At 43.6% G+C, this 20,491-nt stretch overlaps 1 protein-coding gene across 3 annotated transcripts in view; it reads right to left on the bottom strand.

Moving 5' to 3' along the window:
• Ube2f (ubiquitin conjugating enzyme E2 F (putative)) overlaps positions 1-20,491 on the bottom strand; it is a 52,487-nt gene that overhangs the window by 21,969 nt on the left and 10,027 nt on the right. For all 3 annotated transcript variants that reach the window (XM_004662278.2, XR_006636757.1, XR_006636756.1), the window contains exons 3-4: positions 12,465-12,494; positions 7,533-7,598 (exon numbers count right to left, since the gene is read on the bottom strand). In XM_004662278.2, the coding sequence (XP_004662335.1) occupies positions 7,533-7,598; positions 12,465-12,494 (96 nt within the window). The remainder of the gene's footprint in view (positions 1-7,532; positions 7,599-12,464; positions 12,495-20,491) is intronic.

Here is a 20,491-nt window from a genome sequence, read left to right as displayed (position 1 = left end):
GCGCTTAAAGGCACTGGCTATTGCTGCACACCCTCTTCCTTATTCCGCTGTTTGTCGTGTTACCTTGCTGGCACTGAGCACTTGCTCTCCATTTTTTTTTTAATTTATTTATTTTTATTTTTTGGTTTTTCGAGGTAGGGTCTCACTCTGGCTCAGGCTGACCTGGAATTCACTATGTAGTCTCAGGGTGGCCTCGAACTCTCGGAGATCCTCCTACCTCTGCCTCCCGAGTGCTGGGATTAAAGGTGTGCGCCACCATGCCCGCTTGCTCTCCATTTTTAAGCAGCCAGTCTTACTTCATGGAATCTGTATTTGCCATAACACTTAAAAAGGTCCTGCAGTCTAGTAACTTTACGGTTTCACATAGTACATTTAGTCAGACCCTTCATTCATTTTGGAGTAAGAAGATAGTATTTTTCCCTAATTGGTTGTTCAACAACCCTATAGCAAGTAGTAGCCTCTTTCACACATTTATTTGACGTGACAGTTAATCCTGGCTGTCAATTTGATTGGAGACCAGCCCAGGAGATGAGTAAAACACACCTCTGGATGTGTCTGTCAAGGTATTGCTAGAAATGGTTAAATCAAGAGGGCTGATGTCATCATTCAACTCCCTGGTCTGAACAGACTACTGAGAGGTGCTGGGACTGTGGCAGGTGGAGCCAGGCTAGAGAAAATAGGGCAGAAAGGAAAGTCATTAGGGGTTACCCCTGCCTTGGCCCCTACTTTTACTATCTGCTGTGCTTTCTGTCTGCCATAGTGGCTTGACACCCGAAACTATAAGCAAAACAGATCTTCCCTCCTTTAAATGTTTGTACAGCAACAATAAAGCTAACACCCTGTACATACATGTCTTTGTGGATAGTATGTGCCCGTACATGTGTGGATGTGCACATGTGTGGAGGCCAGAGGTTGATGTCAGGTGTCCTCCCCAATTACTCTTCCACCATATACATACATATACATATATTGTTTTTTCTTTCTTTTGTTGTCTTTTTTTTTTTTTTTTTTTAGGTAGGTAGGTTTTCATTCTAGCTCAGGCTGACCTGGAATTCACTATGTAGTCTCAGGGTGGCCTCAAACTCACAGCAATCCTCCTACCTCTGCCTCCGAGTGCTGGGATTAAAGGCATGTGCCACCATGCCTGGCCCACTTATTATTTTCAAGGCAGGGTCTCTCAGATTCAGCTGAACTAGCAATTCTCAAGGACCCTCCCGTCTCAGCCTCTCCGTGCTGGAGTTACCGCATGTGCCACCAGTGTTGGCTGTTACACAAATATGGGGAAATCCTAACTTGGGTCCTCATGCCTATGCAGCAAGCCCATTACCCATCAAACCACTTTCCCAGCTCATATAAATGTACTTCTAACTTTTATAAAGATGCCTTGACTTGTCACAGCATGAAGGCTTTGGCAAGATCCTTGTCTGGCACAATGTTTAACTCCAGATCTGAGAGCTCATCAGAGAAGTGGTATCTAAAATTGAGCACATTCTTGTTCCTTAAAGGTTTGGTGCTTACAGGCCTTCTATACTGTGACTTTGACCATTGTGGGACAGAAACTTAATGTTAAGTTTCACTTTATTGATCATGCAGTCCTTTCAATTCTCCTTGGGAATGACCACTGCCCATACCAGAAGAGTGGTCTATGACAAAACCCCTGCTCTGTCCTCCTCAGGAATGACTGTTGTCCACTCAAGACATAGCAGTCTATCAATGGCTGTGCTCTAGCCATTCCATTCTACCATACTGTGTTTCTTCTAGCTGAATTCTATCTCACTGAGTACAGTCATTCCATCTCTGTTGCCTACCAATTACCAAGATGCTACTTGGTCTAATGTGGCTCTAATTTCATTATATATTTTTTTGCTCCAGTCAAGTTTTCATTTACTATCAGGAGAGTTTCTTTCATGAAACAGACCTCCTGGGAAATGATCTGTGTCTCAACCAGCTCTTCCTGCCTCTGGAAAGCCATGTGGCCCTCAGACCCAACCCACTGACTCCTCATAGACTAAGACTTACAATGGAGGCATGGGGCAGAATGCACTGAGTGAGACAAAGGTACAGCTCCTTCCAGGTTTTCACGACCATGCTGACTATTCTTGAGGAGGTCCCACTGACTCCCTTCTTACAACTGGCTCCACAGCTTACACTGTCCAGTGAAAAGGGGGCCTGGGCCCTTCAGGAGCTGGCAGGTTAACAACAGCTGGTATACCAAGGTCCACTACGACGTGTCCAAATCTAAACAGATTAACTCTACATTACTATCTGTGGTTGCTGAGGCAGAGAGAGCCCCTCTGCCTCATAGCCAAGTAGGACCTATATAGAGTAATGAAATGCAGTAGCAAAAAGTTCTTGGTCCTCAGCTCACCTTTACAAATAGAGGAATCATTCCTTCCGACCCTTGTACTTTGGGGTCTACTCCCTCTAGCCTTCAACAAAACTTTCCAAAGGGCATATGAGTACCAACACAGGCAGGATCCACTCTTACAGGGCCAACTTCCACACATGACCCTGATCCTAGACATTTACAGGAGACAGAAAATCCAAACCACCTTCACATCACACTGATGGGCTGTACAGCTGAGGTGAAATGCATCATTTCTTTGAAAGAAAGGCTCCCAGAGCCAAGCGAGAAGAAACGCGATACACATCCAGGGTCTGCCAAATACACCGCAACACAGATAAAACCTAGTCTGGAAAGGTCCAGGTTGGGACTGCTGGTGATTCAACCCTACCAAACACTCAAGGAAAAAGTAACACAAACCTACAAAAGCACTTAGGAGGGACACTTCTAGCTGTTTCACCAGCCTAGAGTCACTGATGCCAGTATTACACACAGAGACTTACAAAATGAGGAGAAAAGTGGTCAGCTTAGTTGTAGGAAAAACACTCCTAAGAAAAATCCGCAGCACACCAAGAATCAGGCGCTCTCCAACCTCATAAAGGATGCATATGAAAACCTACAGTCAGTATCGTGTTTATTCGTAATGAGCACTGTGCCCAAGGGGTAGAAGCAAGAAAGACTGACACCTGCACTGCTGCTGCTCAGTGCTGTGAGGGTGCTAGGGACACACAAGGCCATGCTCTATGCTCACGCCGTACTGGTGGTCACAGGAGGGACGCCAGGAATTACAAGGCTCCACTCCAATGTCCATGCACAACAGAAACTAAATACCAATGGAGCTGTGTGGTAGTATGTTTCTGAGTTCTGCCTGTGCTGCCGCACTGATGAGCAGCATCCTCCTGTAGGGCTGCTGACCATCACAGAGGGAACCTTTGTGCTACATCCTCTTTGGGGCACTGCACTCAAAGCTGCCTCAAGGTGTACCTCTGCATGCAGTTCTTGGCCAGTTTTTCTTCCTTCCGGGTAATACCCAGCAGTGAAGTACTGAGGCACATGGTTAGACGGACATCTTGAGGATAGTGAATCTGAAGAACACAGATCTTGTTCTTCCTATAAACTGTGTACAGAAAAATACAGCAGTTGGGCGTGGTGGGTCACTTCTGTAATGTCAGCACTAGGGAAGCTAAGGTAGAAGGACCACGTGAGTTCCAAGCCAGCCTATGTAAAGAGTTAAGACTATATCTCAGAAATAATAAACAGAAACTCCAGAAAAATATACAGACTATATCTCCCACCTTGGAACAAGTCAATATTTCTTGGATAGGACACAAAAAGCACAATCATTAACGAATTTGATAAACTACACATCATTAAAATTAGTGACTGGGGAGATGGCTCAGTGGATACAGAAAGTGCTTGCCATGCAAGTATGAGGACTGGAGTCTGGATCCCCAGCACCCATGTCAATGCCGAGTGCGCATAGCACCCCCCACCCTGTAAGCCCTGCACCGGGGAGGCAGAACCCAGGGATCCCTGGGCAAGCTCTAGTAGACTAGCTGAATCAGCAAGGTCTGAGTTCAAGTGGGAAACCCTGCATCAGTACATAACAAGTGATGAGAGAGGACAACTGGCCTCCACACACGCCCCCACACACCCACCTACATGCATACGCTTTTGGACACACACGCCGCATGTATGTGTATACATTAAAATCACCTTAACAGAAGAGCATTGAAAAATGAGTAGAGGGAGCTGGGGAGATGGCTCAGAGGCTAAAGGTGCTTGTTTGCAAAATCTGCTGGCTGGTTTAATTTCCTAGCACACATATAAAGCCAGATGCATAACGTGGTACATGCATATGGAGTTTGCTTGCAGCAGCAAAAAGCCCTGATGGGTCCATACTCTTTTTTTCTCTATTTGCAAATAATAAATGAAAATATTTAAAAGAAAACGAGTCATAATTCACAAAGGATATGTATTCAGGCCACATAGCTTCCACAAATAGCAGTGAATATATGAAGATACTTGTCACAGGGGAATACAAATGAGAAGCACAGGAGCAAGCCATTCCACATCCAAATGCTACTAATATGTGAAGGAACTGAAGCATGCTATCACAGTCAGCATATGGTACAGAGTGGACCATTTCTTCAAAGGTTAAAAGTGGAGCTGGGCAGATGCACGAGGTGGTGCATGTGTCTGGAGTTCGTTTGCAGGGACTAGATGCCTTGGCGTGCCCAATCTCTCTCTCTCTAATAAACAAATAAATAAAAATATTTTTTAAAAAAGTAGCACTGGGAAGATGGATCAGTGATTAAAGGCATTTGCAGCAAAACTGCTGACCCTGGTTCAATACTCAAGCCACCTACATAAGCTGATACAAACAGTGGCAAGAGGTCCTGGTGCATCCATACATGTGCACATGCACAAACATATGACAAGAAATCTAAAAAGTAAACACACGTCTCCTATGACTCAGGTAGAAATGAAGAGAAAGGAAAAATATATGCAAAAAAAGTTCACAACTAACAAACGAAATGAAACTAAGATAGTAAACTCAGAAAGGCACGTTGGATAGCGGTGGGGTGACAAAGTATTTCTCATTTTTTATTAGGTATGTGGTGATACCAGAGTATACATTGTTGAAACTCTAAGCCATATAGTTCAAGTTAGCACATTGTAACATTTGTAATTTTACACCTCAGTAAAACTGCTTTTTCTTTTACTTTTTCTTTTTTTTTTTTCTGAGGTAGGGTTTCACTCTAGCTCAGGCTGACCTGGAATTCACTATGTAGTATCAGGGTGGCCTCGAACTCTTGGCAATCCTCCTACCTCTGCCTCCCGAGTGCTGGGATTAAAGGCATGCACCACCACACCTGGCTAGTAAACTGTTTTAAAAAGGAAAAACTGGGGCTGAAAAGATGGGTTAGTGGGCAATGAAGAGATGGGTTAGTGGTTAAGGCACTTGCCTGCAAAGCCTATGGACCCACGTTTGATTCCCCAGTACACACATAAGCCAGATACATAAGGTGGAACATGCATCTGGAGTTCTGTTTGCAATGGCTAGAAGCCCTGGTACGCCTTTTTTCAAAAAGGAAAAACTAAGGCAAGCATGGTGGTTCAAATTTGTAATCCCAACACTAGGGAGGCAAAGACAGTAGGTTCGCTGAAGCTACAAACTGAGACCCCAGCTAGTCTGCAAGACACAGCCAGACCTGTCTCAAAAAAGTAAAAGCTAAAATGGGGGGGGGGGGGGAATCATCATTGTATCAAGTGTATGTAATCACTACAAGAGTCCGAAAATACCCCACATATTACTTCATAGTCAGTAGACAATATTCTTTCTTTCTTTTCCTTTTTTTTTCTTTTTTTTTGAGGTAGGGTCTCACTCTAGCCCAGGCTGATCCAGAATTCACTCTGTAGTCTCAGGGTGGCCTTGAACTCACAGTCCCGGGACTAAAGGTGTACGCCACCACACCCAGCTGACAAAATTCTTTTTTAAAAAACTTAACTATTTTTATTTATTTGTAAGGAGAGAGGGAGGGAGAGAGACTCAACATGAATGAATGGGCATACTAGGGGCTCTTGCTACTGCAAATAAACTTCAGATACGTGTGCTACCTAGTGCATTTGGCTTTAGGAAATCAAACCCAAGCTATCAGGCGTTGAAAGCAGGCATCCTTAAAAGTTGAGCCACCTCCCCAGCCCCATAGATAATATTTTTTAAAACAAACGAACAAAAAAACTTTATTTTTATTTATTTTAGAGAGAGAAAGAGGGAGAGAAGAGGAAGAGAGAGAATGGGTGCACCAGGGCCTCCAGCCACTGCAAATGAACTCCAGACACATGCACCCTATTGTGCAACTGGCTTTTGTGGGTCTTGGAGAATCAAACCGATTCTCCAGGATCCATGTAAGCAAGATGCACAAGGAAGCACATGCATCTGGAATTCATTTGCAGTGGCTAGAGGCCCTGGTGTGCCTATTCTCTCTTTCTCTACCTGTTTCTCTCTCTCAAATAAATAAATAAATAAATAAATAAACATATTTATTTTTAAAAAAGAAAGAAGACAAACTGGTTCAGTTCCTCCTCTGGTACCTCTTTATCACACTAAAGGCTTTCGTGGAGTAACTCTGAAAAGTCAGAGATTAGAACTCTAAGAGCCCCGCTGGCTAATTCCTCCTCTGCCTCCTCCACACCATCCTGAAGAGCATGAAGTGCTGCTGGCTGACACTCGAGGCCAACACGAGCGGCAGTCTGCAGCTCCTAGAACTACACCTTCACTAGAAAAGTCACACTTCACAAGATTATGATCCCAATATATTGTCTACATGTACAGAAGCTGTCAAGAAATTACTTTTAAAAATAAAGAACCACATATCTTCCTGCAGCTGGCTGGTGTGACTGTGGAGATACCAGGCAGCATGGCACTTGGAGATTAGACACCAGTCCTAAGATAGACAAGCAGGTACTGTCTGCTTCATGCTTCAGAACCTAGGCCTAAGTTCTATGCACACAAGACCTATTTAATCTTCACACCTGAGATAGGACCCACTTGACCCCTTTATGGATGGAGGCTGTAGCTGACAAGCCAAGCAACTCAGTTAAGGTGAGGCTGCTCTGGGTTATTACTGGAACCCACTCAGCTTTTTAAAGCCCATATTGTCCACCCAAAGGTAGCAGCCTCAGCCTTGAACAGTGCTTGTGAATTTAGCTTACACATAGCTACAGGAATACACTTAATGCTTCAAACTCATCTACTACGCTTTATGTGACTACAACATATTTACAGGGTCTTAATATGGAACAGGTACTAATGTCTTAATTTTTTAAATGATACAAAATAGCCAGGCGTGTTGGTGCACACCTTTATACCCAGCACTTGTGAAGTTGAGGTAGAAGGATTACTGTGAGTTTGAGGTCAACCTAGGCTACAGAGTGAGTTCCTGATCAGTTTGGGAGATAGAGACCCTACCTCAAAAAATCACTACAGGGCTAGAGAAATGTCTCACTAGGTGGCGCATGTGTCTGCAGTTTGTTTACAGTGGCTACAGGCCCTGGCACACCATTCTATTTCTATGTGCTTCTTTCTCTCTCTCTCAAATAAATAAGTAACATATTTTAAAAGCCATTACATATTTGGGTAGACTTTACATCATGATACTTGAAAACCACAATTGTTTATTACCTGGGCTTACAGTTAGCTGAAAGCAATGCAGCTTGTTTGGATCAGGAAAATGCACTTTGCATGTACCTGCAAGAGAAACAGCAGTCAGGAGGGTCTGGAGTGTACAGCAGCCCACATGCTGGAGATAACCTTTAAATGCAGAAATGTAGTGGAGCTGGTTTACAGGCCGTCAGTAGATCCCCCTCATGATGTGTTTGACTATAATCATGTCAATACACTCTAACTGCAAACAAAGGGTTTTTACTATTGTTTAGCCCCTGTTAATTTCCCCTTAATTGACTCCTGGTAGAGATATTGTTCTTCAATTTTTGAAATTTAATTTTATTTATTTGAGAGAGGGAACAAAATAGGCAGGGAGAGAAAGAGAGAGAGAATGGGTGCTCCAGGGCCTCTATCCATGGCAAACCAACTCCAGATGCATGCACCTCCTTGTGCATCTGGCTTACATGGGTCCTGGGGAATTGAACCTGAGTCCTTAGGCTTCCCTGGAAAGCATCTTATCCACTAAGCCAGCTAGCTCTCCAGCCCATGTTCTTTAATTTTTAAATGGTCACTAAAAACTAAGATCTTTGCATTAATTCAAGAATTATGCAGGTATGCTATTTTCTTTGAAAAGCAGAACCAATCCCACGGAGATATTACCATATGTGGTAAGGCTAACTCAATATGGAATAAAACAGGAAAAGAACCTGATCAAACTGGTCTGTTCACCTTGCACCACATTTAAACAGACAAGCACACACACTATGGTGAAAGGAAGTCGGAAGGAAGTGTTGCCTAACAGTTGGCTTCCACTGTGAGTCTACAATGACATTTAAAAACAAAACAAAACAATTTCACACTCTTTTTTGGCTGTTCACTTCTCCTGAACTTCCAGGTCCCTGCTCTGATAAACACCCCTCGTCTCAGCCATACTGGGATGAGGTTGGGGGGATCCCTACTCCCAAATGGGCTCCCCTCCTACCTTCCACATGGCAGGAGCACTCTGTACTCTCTCCTTTTCCCTTCTCTTAATTGAATAAAGTCTCTCCAAACCTTAAAAAAAAAAGTTAACTGGTAACTCAGCTTGCTTTGTTGGTGAAAGGATGCTTTCTTGACCCATATGACAACATTCAGGACCCACTGAGCCCAGTTAGAAGGGTCCTGGATTAGGACAAGGAAATTCCAGGGGCAGAGCCACTATCCACAGTCCAAGCAAGGGAGGATGGCTCCACCTGGAGAAAGAACCAACCAAGGAAGCTGGAAGAAATACTCCAAAAATATCCTACAAAATGTAGAAGATACTACACCAAGTTCCTTAAATCACTTACTAATTACTTCTTAGAAGTTCCTTTAAGATACTTTTCAGGGGGCTGCAGAGATGACTTACCAGTTAATGTGCTTGCATGAAAAGCCAAGGGCCCGCGTAAGCCAGATACACAAGGTGGCACATGTATTTGGAGTTTGCAGTGGCTGGAGGCCCTGGCAAGCCCATTCTCTCTATCTGCCTCTGCCTCTTTCTCTCTCTCAAATAAAACATTAAAAAAAAAAAAAACAAGAAACTTTTCAGTTTTGCTTTTTGCAATGATAAAATTTTCAACAAAAATAAGATGACTGAAACACATTCAGAAATGGCCTTAAGTGGGGTGTGGTGGCACAAGCCTCCAATCCCAGCACTCGGGAAGCAGAGGTAGGAGGGTTGCTGTGAGTCCAAGGCCACCTTGAGACTACATAGTGAATTCTAGGTCAGCATGGGCTACAGTGAGACCCTACCTTGAAAAAACTAAAAACAAAACCAAAAAGAAATGGCCTTAAGAGACCATATAATCCAGTATTTTCAACTGGAATAGATGACAAGGTCCAGAAAGTTATGTGACTAGTCCCAAGGTAGTAATGAGTCTGACTCTCTAGCACAGCCCTCATTTCCTTTTGGTATTAATGAACATGTCAGACATAAACCACTAAGCACAGAGAACAACATAACTACTGGGGAGATTTCTTTTTCACAATGAAAGAAAATTCAGGGCTGTGGATATGGCTTAGTGATTAAAGTGCCTGTTTATAAAGCCTGATGGGCCAGGGTTCAATTCCTCAGCACCCATACACAAAGCCAGATGTGCAAAGTGGTAAATGCATGTTTAAGACACTTCTCCCCAACTTATACACTCTCTTTTCTTTGCTGTGGAGAAACGTTTTAGCTGTGCAGAACCATTTCCCACTTGTATTTTTGCTTTTGTTGTTTGAGCTTTTAGTATAATATCCAAAAACAGTTACCACAAAGGCCAAGTCAAGGAATTCCCTTTTCCCCCGGGGAGTCTTCACAGTCTTGGGTCTTATGTTTAAGCCTTTAATCCATTTCAAGTAGGTTTTGGTGGCAAAGTCAGGCAAGTGCATCCCACCACAGGGGCACTTATGGGGTGTCATAAGGCACATATATATGCACAGTCCATACCCACACCACACCATATATATAAAAAATAAAATAAAATGGTTAAATGCCAATTTTAAACATGTTAAGCATGTCATCTTTTCAAACATCATTATACTTTGTTCTCCAGTGTATTCCTCCCACAGTCTTTCTGTACCTCCTCCATTCAGCTGGTTTCCCTTTATTCCCCAGTCAGTAACCCCTTTCTGCCTTCCTTTTACATAAATCTATTACTTTCTGTTTCACACCTCCCTTAAGAATTCCTCTTCCCCTTTCATTCCTCCCATTTCTAGTTTAGTGACCTACAAACATACATACATATAATTTGAAATTTAGGCTCTAAATACAAGAGAAAAGATGTAGTATTTTTTTTTTTTCTGAGAATGGTTATTTCCCTTAACATAATGATTTACAGTTGCAACCATTTTCTTAGATATGTCATTTCATTTTTATTTATGGCTATGCAGAACTTAATTATGTATATATAACATATTTTCTTTATCCATTCATCTGTTGATGGACATCTAGGCTAGTCCCATTTTCTGGCCATTGTGAAGGCAGCTATAAACATGAATGTGCAGGTATCTCTGTGGTGTGCTGACTTCAGTCCTTTAAGTATATACCCAAGAACGTTAGAGCTGAGTCATATGGTAGTTCTATTTTCAGTTTTCTGAGGAAATAGGATGAAGGGTTTCTCTTTTCCAGTATGCTCTCTAGCATTTATTGCCATTTGTTTTCTTGCTGGTAGTCATTCAGAATGGGCTAAGATGGACTCTTAAAAAGCTAAGGTTGTTGAACTTTTTCTCAAGTATTTGTTGGCCATTTGTATTGCTTCTTTTGAGAACTGTCATTCAGCTCATTAGCCCATTTATTGACTGGATGATTTTTTTTTGGGGGGGTGGTATTTTTATTGTCACAGTTCTTTACATATCCTGGATGTTAATCCTGTGTCTTATGTATAGTGGCAAAGACTTCAGGGCTGGAGAGATGGCTTAGTAGTTGAGAGTTTGCCTGTGAAGACTAAGGACACCGGTTCGAGGCTCAATTCCCCAGGACCCATGTTAGCCAGATGCACAAGGGGGTGCATGCATCTGGAGTTCATTTACAGTGGCTGGAGGCCCTGGCACACCCATTCTCTCTCCCTCTGTCACTCTCAAATAAAAATAAACAAAAAACATTTTTAAAAAAGACTTCTCCCATTCTGCAGGCTGACTCCTCACTCTGGTAAGTATGTCCTTTACTGGGCAGAAGCTTCAATTTCATGTAATCCCATATGCCAATTCTTGGGATAATTTCTTGTACTCTTGGAGTCATTTTCAGAGATTCCTTGCCTATGCTATGTGTTTCACAGTGATCTTATTTTGAAAATATAAACACCATCTTTCTTTGTGAAATCTATGTAAGAAAAACAGATGATGAAGGTTTGGGAAATATCTCTCAATTATTAGCTGAGACTGACATTGTTCACTTGTTCTTAATACCGAGCCATCCCTGTTTGAGTCAAGATGCAGATGTGGAAGTCAACACCTCCGAAACAGGCTGGCCTACCAGGGTCTTTGAGGATCTGTTGACTGAGAACCACCAACAAGAAACACGTTTTCTGTCACAACCTACTTTTCCCACACATAAATGCATCAAAAACAATTCCTCAACAACCAATGTATACTTACCCCCCAAAAACCAATTTCGCAACTATTCAAAAGTCGAAGCCCACCATTATCTTTCCAGCTTTAGGTAGCAGTGGGAATGAGCCCTCTTCTAACTAAGTAGATATGCCTCTGCATCAAACCCCAAAGACCTCTTCAACAGCTACCCACTTACAAAGTAGGAAATATTTACAAAATATTTTCCCCATATGAGCAGGCATTCTTAACCTCTGAATTATTTAAAAACCAAACATAATGATTTAAAAAAAGGATAAGAATAGTGAAATGGTCAGTTTTCAGACTTTCATGGTCTTACGAAATACAAAGGATTTGGAAGAAAATTAATGATTAAAAAAAACGAAGGAGAATCTGTCACATATTACACAAGTGCAGTGCCTGGTAGATGGGCTTTCTGAGTGAGGACTACAGTCAGGCCTGTGTGTCTGTGGTAGGAAAAAGTGAACAACGTGAGAACATGTGTGGAGAGGGCAGTGCAGGCACCCTACTCCAAACACAAAGACAAATCACCAAAATGCACTGCTGCCACGCATACAAACAGGACTGTCTGCTATGGTTTTATACTCCTTTCCAGTCACGGAGAATGTGGAACAAATCCATGCTGAAGGGGTCCCAGGCCTGCCCTGAGGAATTTCTTCTCTGCCGAGACAGGAAGTGTCCTTTGCATGTGCATTCAGAAATATGGAGGGCCTCAAACATATCAGGGCCTCTCAAAAATTCTATCTTTTACACAAAATTAAAATTAATTTCTAGCCGACATGAAAAATAGGCATTTTGCTAATCAAGGTACTAGGCATAAAACAAAGTTTCTCCATACAATGATTTTACAGTACTAATTTTGACTGCGGATGCCATACTTACAAGGTAAGTTAGCTTCAAGTTCTGCAACTTCTGTAGAAACAAAGAGACGGTGGTTACTATTAATCTTCATCATATCATCAGCTCTAAGTTAACAATTTTCCTCTGAACACAGGAGAAGAAATAAATAGAAGAATGAAACCTGGCCTAGAATTTACACTTTATTCCATATAAGAAGCTTTTAGATGTACCAAGGTGACTTGCAGAGCCAACAAAGGCAGCTAAGGAAGCCTTGAAATTTCACTTTACTACAAATGAAAATCATCTCAAATCAACATAGTGTCTATAGGTAAACAGTGACTAGTGTTCTGAAAACTGTCCCAAGTGGCAGATGCACTCCTCTCAAAATCTGACTTCTATGTCATTGTCTGTCTTTTCCAAGTCACCCACATTTCTTGACCCTAGTCCTCTACCCTTCTCTACCTGGAGGCCTCAGACCAGCCAGTTCATCTGTTATCTCTCACCACCTTTTGCAGGACAAAGCTACATTCCCATCACCAGCCACATTCCTTGTTGCCTATGGTGCTGGAACAAAACAGTGGCCAGAAATAAACCCAAACATATAGTTAATTAATCTGCAAGAGCACCAGGATGACATCATAGAGATGGCATCTTCTTCAATAACTGGTATCTGGGGAACTGGACAGCCACACGCAAACGAAAATCGGACCTTTATTTTATACCGGGTACAAAAACCTACTTGAAATGGATTAAAGGCTTTAACGTAAGACCTAAGACTGTGAAGACTCCCAGGGGGAAAAGAGAATTCCTTGACTTGGCCTTTGTGGTAACTGTTTTTGGACATTATACTAAAAGCTCAAACAACAAAAGCAAAAATACAAGTGGGAAATGCTTCTGCACAGCTAAAATGTTTCTGCACAGCAAAGAAAAGAGAGTGTATAAGTTGGGGAGAAATGTCTTCAACATAAGGGGTTAGCATTAAAAATATGTAAGGAACTCCCATAATAGCAGAACAAACAGGCAAAGGACCTGAACAGACATTTCTCCAAAGACATAAAAATGGCCAACAGATTTATGAGAAGGTGCTCAATACCATGCAGTATCCAGGAATGGCAAATCAAAACTATTAAAAGTATGGGTTAAAGAGATGGCTCAGTGGTTAAAGTACTTGCCTGCAAAACCTAACGACCTGGGTTCAGTTCCCTAGTACCCACATTAAGCAAGATACACAAGGTGGTGCATGCACCTGGAGTTCTGTTTGCAGTGGCTAGAAGCCCTGGTGCACCCATTCTCATTCTCTCTCTCTCTCTCCTCGGAAATAAATAAATAAAATATAAAGTATACTCCACACCTATGAGGTTGGTTATTACAAGTGTCAGTGAGGATATGGAGAAAAAGGACCCATATTATGTACTATCAGTGGAGATGTCAACTAGGACATCCTTTATGAAAACCAGAATAAAGGCCCTCAAAAATTAGAAATAGAAGAACCAGAACTACCATGTGACCTAGCAGCTTCTCTTCTGAGCATATACTCAAAGGAAATGAAACTAGGACCTCTCATCTTCACTGCAGAATGCTCTGTGGTAGGCAATGAATGGAGTCAGCTTGTGTGCGCTGATGAGGAAACTATGGTATATGTGGAGCATTCTTCAGTATTAATGCAGATGATGGCTTTTATGACAACTTGGATGGACCTGAAGAACACTATGATACGTGCAATAAGTCTGACAGAGAAAGAAATCTACAATACGATCTCATTAATATGGAAATTTAAAAAAGCTGAATACATAAAAGCAAAGAACAGTGGTGAAAGAGACTGGAGGAAGCAGTGAGAAACAGAGAGTTGTCAGACAGGGGTACAAAATTAGGCTTAGACAGATGACTAAGTCTAGAGCTCGAACATGACCATGTAAGTGAGATGGCCATGGGAATTCACTTGATTAGTAATCGTTTCCCTGTGTGCATATCATATTATACATTTTAAATAAGTTAATTACCAATAAAAATGCTATATAGAAGGAGGGGTTAAGGCACATCTGCAGTGAAAGGGCCAGCAAAGCCGTCCGGCCTCTTGTCTGACAGGAAGTGACATGCTCTGGAGTGCCTAGCAATGCCTACACAAGACCCTCATAATAGGAGAAAAAGATGATGACATTAAATTAAAAGACAGACTAATGGAGAGAGGGAGGGAATATGATGGAGAGCAGAGTTATGAAGGGAAAGTGGGGGAGGGGAGGGGAATACCATGGTTTGCTGTCTATCAGTATAGAAGTTGTCTGTGTGTGTGTGTGTGTGTGTGTGTGTGTGTGTGTGTGTTTGTATACATACATACATACATACATACATACATACATATGTATGTATGTAGGTAGTGGCATGCTCTGGGTCATTGGCTAGGCAGATTCTCTGTGGCTGGAATACTGACAGAGGAGACTTCTGAGCTTGCCTTAAGGAGTAAGTAGACTTTTAGTCCCACAGAGATGGAATAAAAGGGTATTCCATCCAAGTAGATAAATTAGCACTGTGCACAAGCATCGAAACAAAAGGCACCTGTGCTAGCCAGAGCAAAGGTCTATGCACAATAGCAGAGCAGTGGGAAATGAGGTAGAGAAACCAGGACAGGATCATGAAGGAAGCCCAAAGAGATTCCCCAACAGAAGTTTTGAAGCTTTGCCTCAGGAGGGCAACTGCAGACAACGTGGGGTGGAAGCCACATAGCCTTGGCGGCAGGCGGCAGGCAGCAGGCCAGACGAGGGAAGTCAGGGGCCAGAGAGCTCTGCAGATCAGACCCCGTGGGAGGCATTCAGAGCAGCAATCACAGAAGAGGAGAAATATAAACTAGAATGTGAAAACTGTTGGCCAAAATGCGGAGCAGCAGCAGGAAACATTCAAGAGAAGCGTCAGAACTTGCTGGACACTGAGGAGAAAGGGAGCTGAGGCCCACATATCAGCTTGGTATGAAATGACTGAGCATGGATGGAGGCAGGTAGCTCACTCAGTGCATCTACCTTAGTGCTTGGGAATTTGGGAACCCAGCAAAGTGGGATGGGCAGGGGGGAGCTGGGGTAAGGGAAAGGATCATGATCCTTTGTAGTTCCAGGGTGTCACACCCAGGTTTTACTATGGAAATGTTCTCACATTGAAAAAAACCAGCAAATTCCCAAACCTCAGAGCGGGTCGTGGGCACGAGGGGAAGCAGCAGAGCAGGTAGGTAGTGGGATACGAGGGGAACCAGCAATCATCATCTTGCTATGGCTAGAAAAGCAAGCCTTAGTCCATCCTCTTGGCAGTGTTGACTTACAGTACAATAAACACTGAAGCACTGGCCAGTGGCTCCCCTATAATCTGAGTACCCAGGAGGAGGGTGAGTCTGGAGGATCTGGAGTTCAAATCCAGCCTAGATTACACAGTGAGATGCGGTCTTAAAAAGAAAATTTCTTGGGCTGGAGAGATGGCTTAGCGGTTAAGCGCTTGCCTGTGAAGCCTAAGGACCCCGGTTCGAGGCTCGGTTCCCCAGGTCCCACGTTAGCCAGATGCACAAGGGGGCGCACACGTCTGGAGTTCGTTTGCAGAGGCTGGAAGCCCTGGCGCGCCCATTCTCTCTCTCTCTCTATCTGTCTTTCTCTCTGTGTCTGTCGCTCTCAAATAAATAAATAAATAAAAATTAAAAAAAAAAAAAGAAAATTTCTTGAATACCACAGAATGGTTTTGAGTCTGTGGAAGGTTCATTGACTGGAGTGATTTGGTCCCCATCATTCCTGGGGGCCATGCAGGTAAAGGGCTGGGAAAACAGCAAATGAATTATTTGCATTAATTATCATTGTTATTTTTGGTTTTTTTTGAGGTAGGATCTTGCTCTAGCCCAGGCTGACCTAGAATTCATTATAAAGTCTCAGGCTGGCCTCAAACTCATAGTGATCCTCCTATCTTTCCAGGCCTTTTGAGTGTTGGGATTAAAGGCTTGCACCACCAGGCTCAGCACAGAGAGAGAAAGAGGAAGAAGGAGAGAAAGAGAGAGAGAATGGGCACGCCAGGGCTGCTAGCCATTGCACATCTGGCTTGACATGGGTACTAAGGAACTGAACCTGGGTCATTAGGTTTTGCAGGTACACGCCCTAACTGCTGAGCCATCTCTCCAGCCCCACATTAATTATTTTTAAGTTCATCCATTAAATTGTTTTTTGAAGCAAGTACTAAAATACTTCCCTCTACCATCATCCAGATTCACCTAATGATAGCTTAAAACATGCCCATGAAGTATGAATTTCAAGTGAAATAGATAATGACTTTAACAGAAGAAAAGGCTCAAGAGAATGGCATGGTGGCAGAGGATGACGAGGTGGGATCTGAGCACATGGACTGACGCAAGGCCATAGGGACAGTATGGGCAGGAGGAGTGGGATAGCTCTGACCTCTTGATCAAGGCTGCCTGAGGACTCTTTCAGGAACAGAGGTGGCTGTGTCCTGGAGAACAAAGGGCCACTTATCACAACAATCACTTGAGGAGTGTTTTGCTAGTTACATTCTGCTCATCAGTTCTGCTGAGGAATAAACTATAAAATAGAGCCATTTTAAAGGGGCCGACTTTCAGTCAATGTTGGATCTGTGTATCTACCGCAAAAGTGGTGGGCTTCTAAAAACCCTGATGGCCCAGTCCTAACTTGTGCCAGTAAGAGCAAAACTCCTAGGTAGGGCCTAGCCTTCTAAATAGGTCGTACTCTCTAGCTGTTAAACAGAATTTCTTTCTTACAGTTCACTGACAGCACCTTTCTGCTGTGTGCCCATAGTGGGAGCAAGCAGAAGGGGGCTCTTTTGCGAAGACTCTAATCCAATTCACGAGCGCTCCATCCTCACAAAACATGAATCCCTTTCCAAAGGCCCCACACTCCTGAGGGTAGGTTTTAACATACAAATTTGAAAGAGGACACAAACACTGCACACCACAACACTACGTGCAATATACTGCTTTAGGCCACTTTGCTGATGAAGATATGTTCAAACAGCATTACACACATCAAAGTTCTATTCTATGGAATGAAAAATAATTTCACATTATAGTCAAGAGCTTAAATACTGACAAATGTTCTCCTTGCACTTGTATGTCAGTATAGCTCATTCTAGGAAAGAGGACAAAGCTGAGGAATGTCTCCCACCCAGAACCCTAAAGATTTTGGACCAGCCATGGACAGGCAAGAAACAGAATCTAGGGACACAGCATTTTGGTCTATATCAGAATAGAAAATACTCCCGTCATGTTTGCACAGTGCTCCTACCCCTCTCAGGGAGCTGCCACATTGTAACAAGTACTTCTCAGCACTTCAAATGATAGCAAACAGTAATCTAGCAACATCAGTAATTGTCACTGCAGAATCAAAACAAAGTAGACTAGCCAATGCAGTTAAGCCAAGTGCACAGCGAGATGGAGCCTCTAAACAAAGCCACAGAACTCCTGGACAACAGAGCCAACAAAAAAAGAGACGACAAAAGCTGCACGCATGCCTTTTTGCCAGGATGGCAAAGCCTCTCCTGCTACGAGGCCCAGCATTTCCGGGAGGCGCCTAGAATCTTGCATACAACTTCTTTCTGTGAAATTGGATTCTTTTCCTTTCTGACTAAGGATCAAACCAGAGTTCACTTGAAACATGACTGCACTTTGATACAAGATCACAAAGTCACCACAATGGTTTCACACCTCATGTGCTTACCTCCCTTTGTCCTAGGCAGAACACACATGCAGCTCTGCCGTTTTCTCCAATCTGCACGATTCATCATGTGCAAGCCACACAACTGGCCCAGCCCTGCCGCAGTACCTACACTGGGCTCAGCAGAGCCTAGGAGCAATGGGGGCACGTGAGCAGGGCCCCTTCCACAAGTGTCCTGAGATATCAAGAGCCTTTCTCTGCATGTGGCTAGAGACTCATGAGGCATTCCAAAGCTGGGATGGCCTAAATGTGTCCCCCTTGGCCCTTCATATGCTGAAACACTAAATCACAATAGGATAGTACTTGGGGGTGGAGCCTTGAAAGGTATGGTGCTTTCAATGTCAAAAGCTCCCATACACTTGTTGCAGAAATTCTATGGAAATATCACACCAATACCAGTATGAGTGAAAGTACAGTTTATTTACCTGGTGGCCAAAGAGCTTGAGGTAACCCTCCAAAGAAGCCCTGACCTAAGATTTTATTTCCATTTTGTAATTTGCATATCTGAGGGAAAGGGTAAGTGAAAAACAAGACATGGCAATTTGGCCGGGTGTGGTGGCAGTGGCGCATGCCTGTAATCCCAGCAACTCAGGAAACAGAGGTAGGAGGATCGCCATGAGTTTGAGGCCACCCTGAGAATACAGAGCGAATTCCAGGTCAGGCTGGGCTAGAGTGAGACCCTACCTTGAAAAGAACAGCAACAACAAAAAAAGACATGGCAATTTGCTATCTTTCATTTCTGTAGTCAGGCCACCCTAACAATGAAGTCCATTTTACTTTGTTTTAGCTTAAATTGTCTTTGTTTCTTATTGTCCCTCTGGGCCCTTTCTGGACAGTTTGGGATATTTCTATCTGCTAACAAAGGTAAGTTTAGCTGCTCTGCAATGAACTCTGAGAGTAACTCAGTGAATCAGTTCAATTTTTGGCTTCTTTTCTACCACAGACTCAAGCATTTGGATACTTAATCCCCTGTCAGTGGAGCTGTCTGGAAAGACTGCTGGAGGAAGTGTGTCACTGAGAGCAGACCCTGAGGTCTGAGAACTAACTCTCTCTCTCTCTCTCATCCCTCCTGATATTAGGATTTGCTGCCTGTTCCTGCCATGCTTTCCCCACATGATAGACCACCTTTCAAATAAACTCTTTCCCTCCATAAGCTGCTTCAGGAGGTGAAAGGGTTTAGGCAAGGTCACCACCATAATGAGAACAGCAACATTACTGGAAGACCAGACTCTACCATGTGAGGACACCATGAGGAATCCAGGAAGAGAGCCCTAAGAACTTATCTTGAACATCAGCTTCTTGAACTAAAGAAATAGATCTGTCATAGAGCCTGATCCGACTAAGGTCAGGCCCGTCATAAATGTGGACGGTTGCTAGCAGGAGCTAGCCCCAAGCCCAGCAGACAGCAACAAACCCATCAGCTGAGCCCTTGACCCCAAAGAGAACAGTTACTTCCTGGGACTGGAGAACTTAGCAGTTACTTCCTGGGACTGGAGAACTTACGTAATCCACATGAACCTCATAGATGTGTTGAACTAGAACTTAACACCTTGTGTCCTGTCTTTACAGATGTCCTCAAATCCTCTTTTGCCTTCCCTGTACCCACTCACAGTACCCTTATCTGGAGCTACTGGAAGTCTGCTGGACCTCAGCTTCTCCAGAGGGCGCTGATAAGCTGCCTCCCTCACCATGGACTTTTTAGTGCCACTCTGGAAAAGCCAAGCTGCCACCCTGAAAAGCAGACCCAGCCCCCGTAACTAAAATCTGTATCTCTAAGCGTGGAGTCCAGGGCCCCCTACCACTTCCTTTCAACACGAGCACAGCAAACACCAATCTAGGTCCTTGTCTGGAGGTTCACAGGTTCATCGCTCCACTAGGCTGCTTGATGCACTTCAGGCAACTGCCATCTCTCTGGGGAGCTTCACTGTCTGACCTTCCAGCAGTGTACATAAGGCTGAATCTTACGGCCAAATGCCTTACTCCTGCTTGTTGTTAGCAGGATTTGTCTCTGCTGAGTTACTGCATTCATTTTCAAACCCCTCGGCTTTACCTACTGCCAAATGCTGTGAAAACCCTGGCAATGGGGTAAGCCAAAACCTGACCCACCCACTAGAGACAAGGGTGGCAGACTAGAACAGATTTAGATGCTTGTTCCCTCCCTTCCAGGAACAGCAATGCAATGGGGATGTGCAACAGACATGGTGGGCAGTGAGGGTTCTACCCACACATGGGTGGGTCCTGAGGGCACAGAAGCCCTTATACAATGACACTCAAGGTCCTAGGAGCACAGAGGGTGGGTGGCCAGCCTCTCCTGTCTGCAGGATGGACTCAGCCCCCATATCCCCCACTGGCTAACACAAGACA

This window comes from Jaculus jaculus, chromosome 4 (genome assembly GCF_020740685.1).
Source record: "Jaculus jaculus isolate mJacJac1 chromosome 4, mJacJac1.mat.Y.cur, whole genome shotgun sequence".
Classification (NCBI taxonomy): domain Eukaryota; kingdom Metazoa; phylum Chordata; class Mammalia; order Rodentia; family Dipodidae; genus Jaculus; species Jaculus jaculus.
The sequence above is the reverse complement of the archived record's forward strand: the minus strand, read 5'-3'. Positions and strand labels throughout refer to the sequence as shown.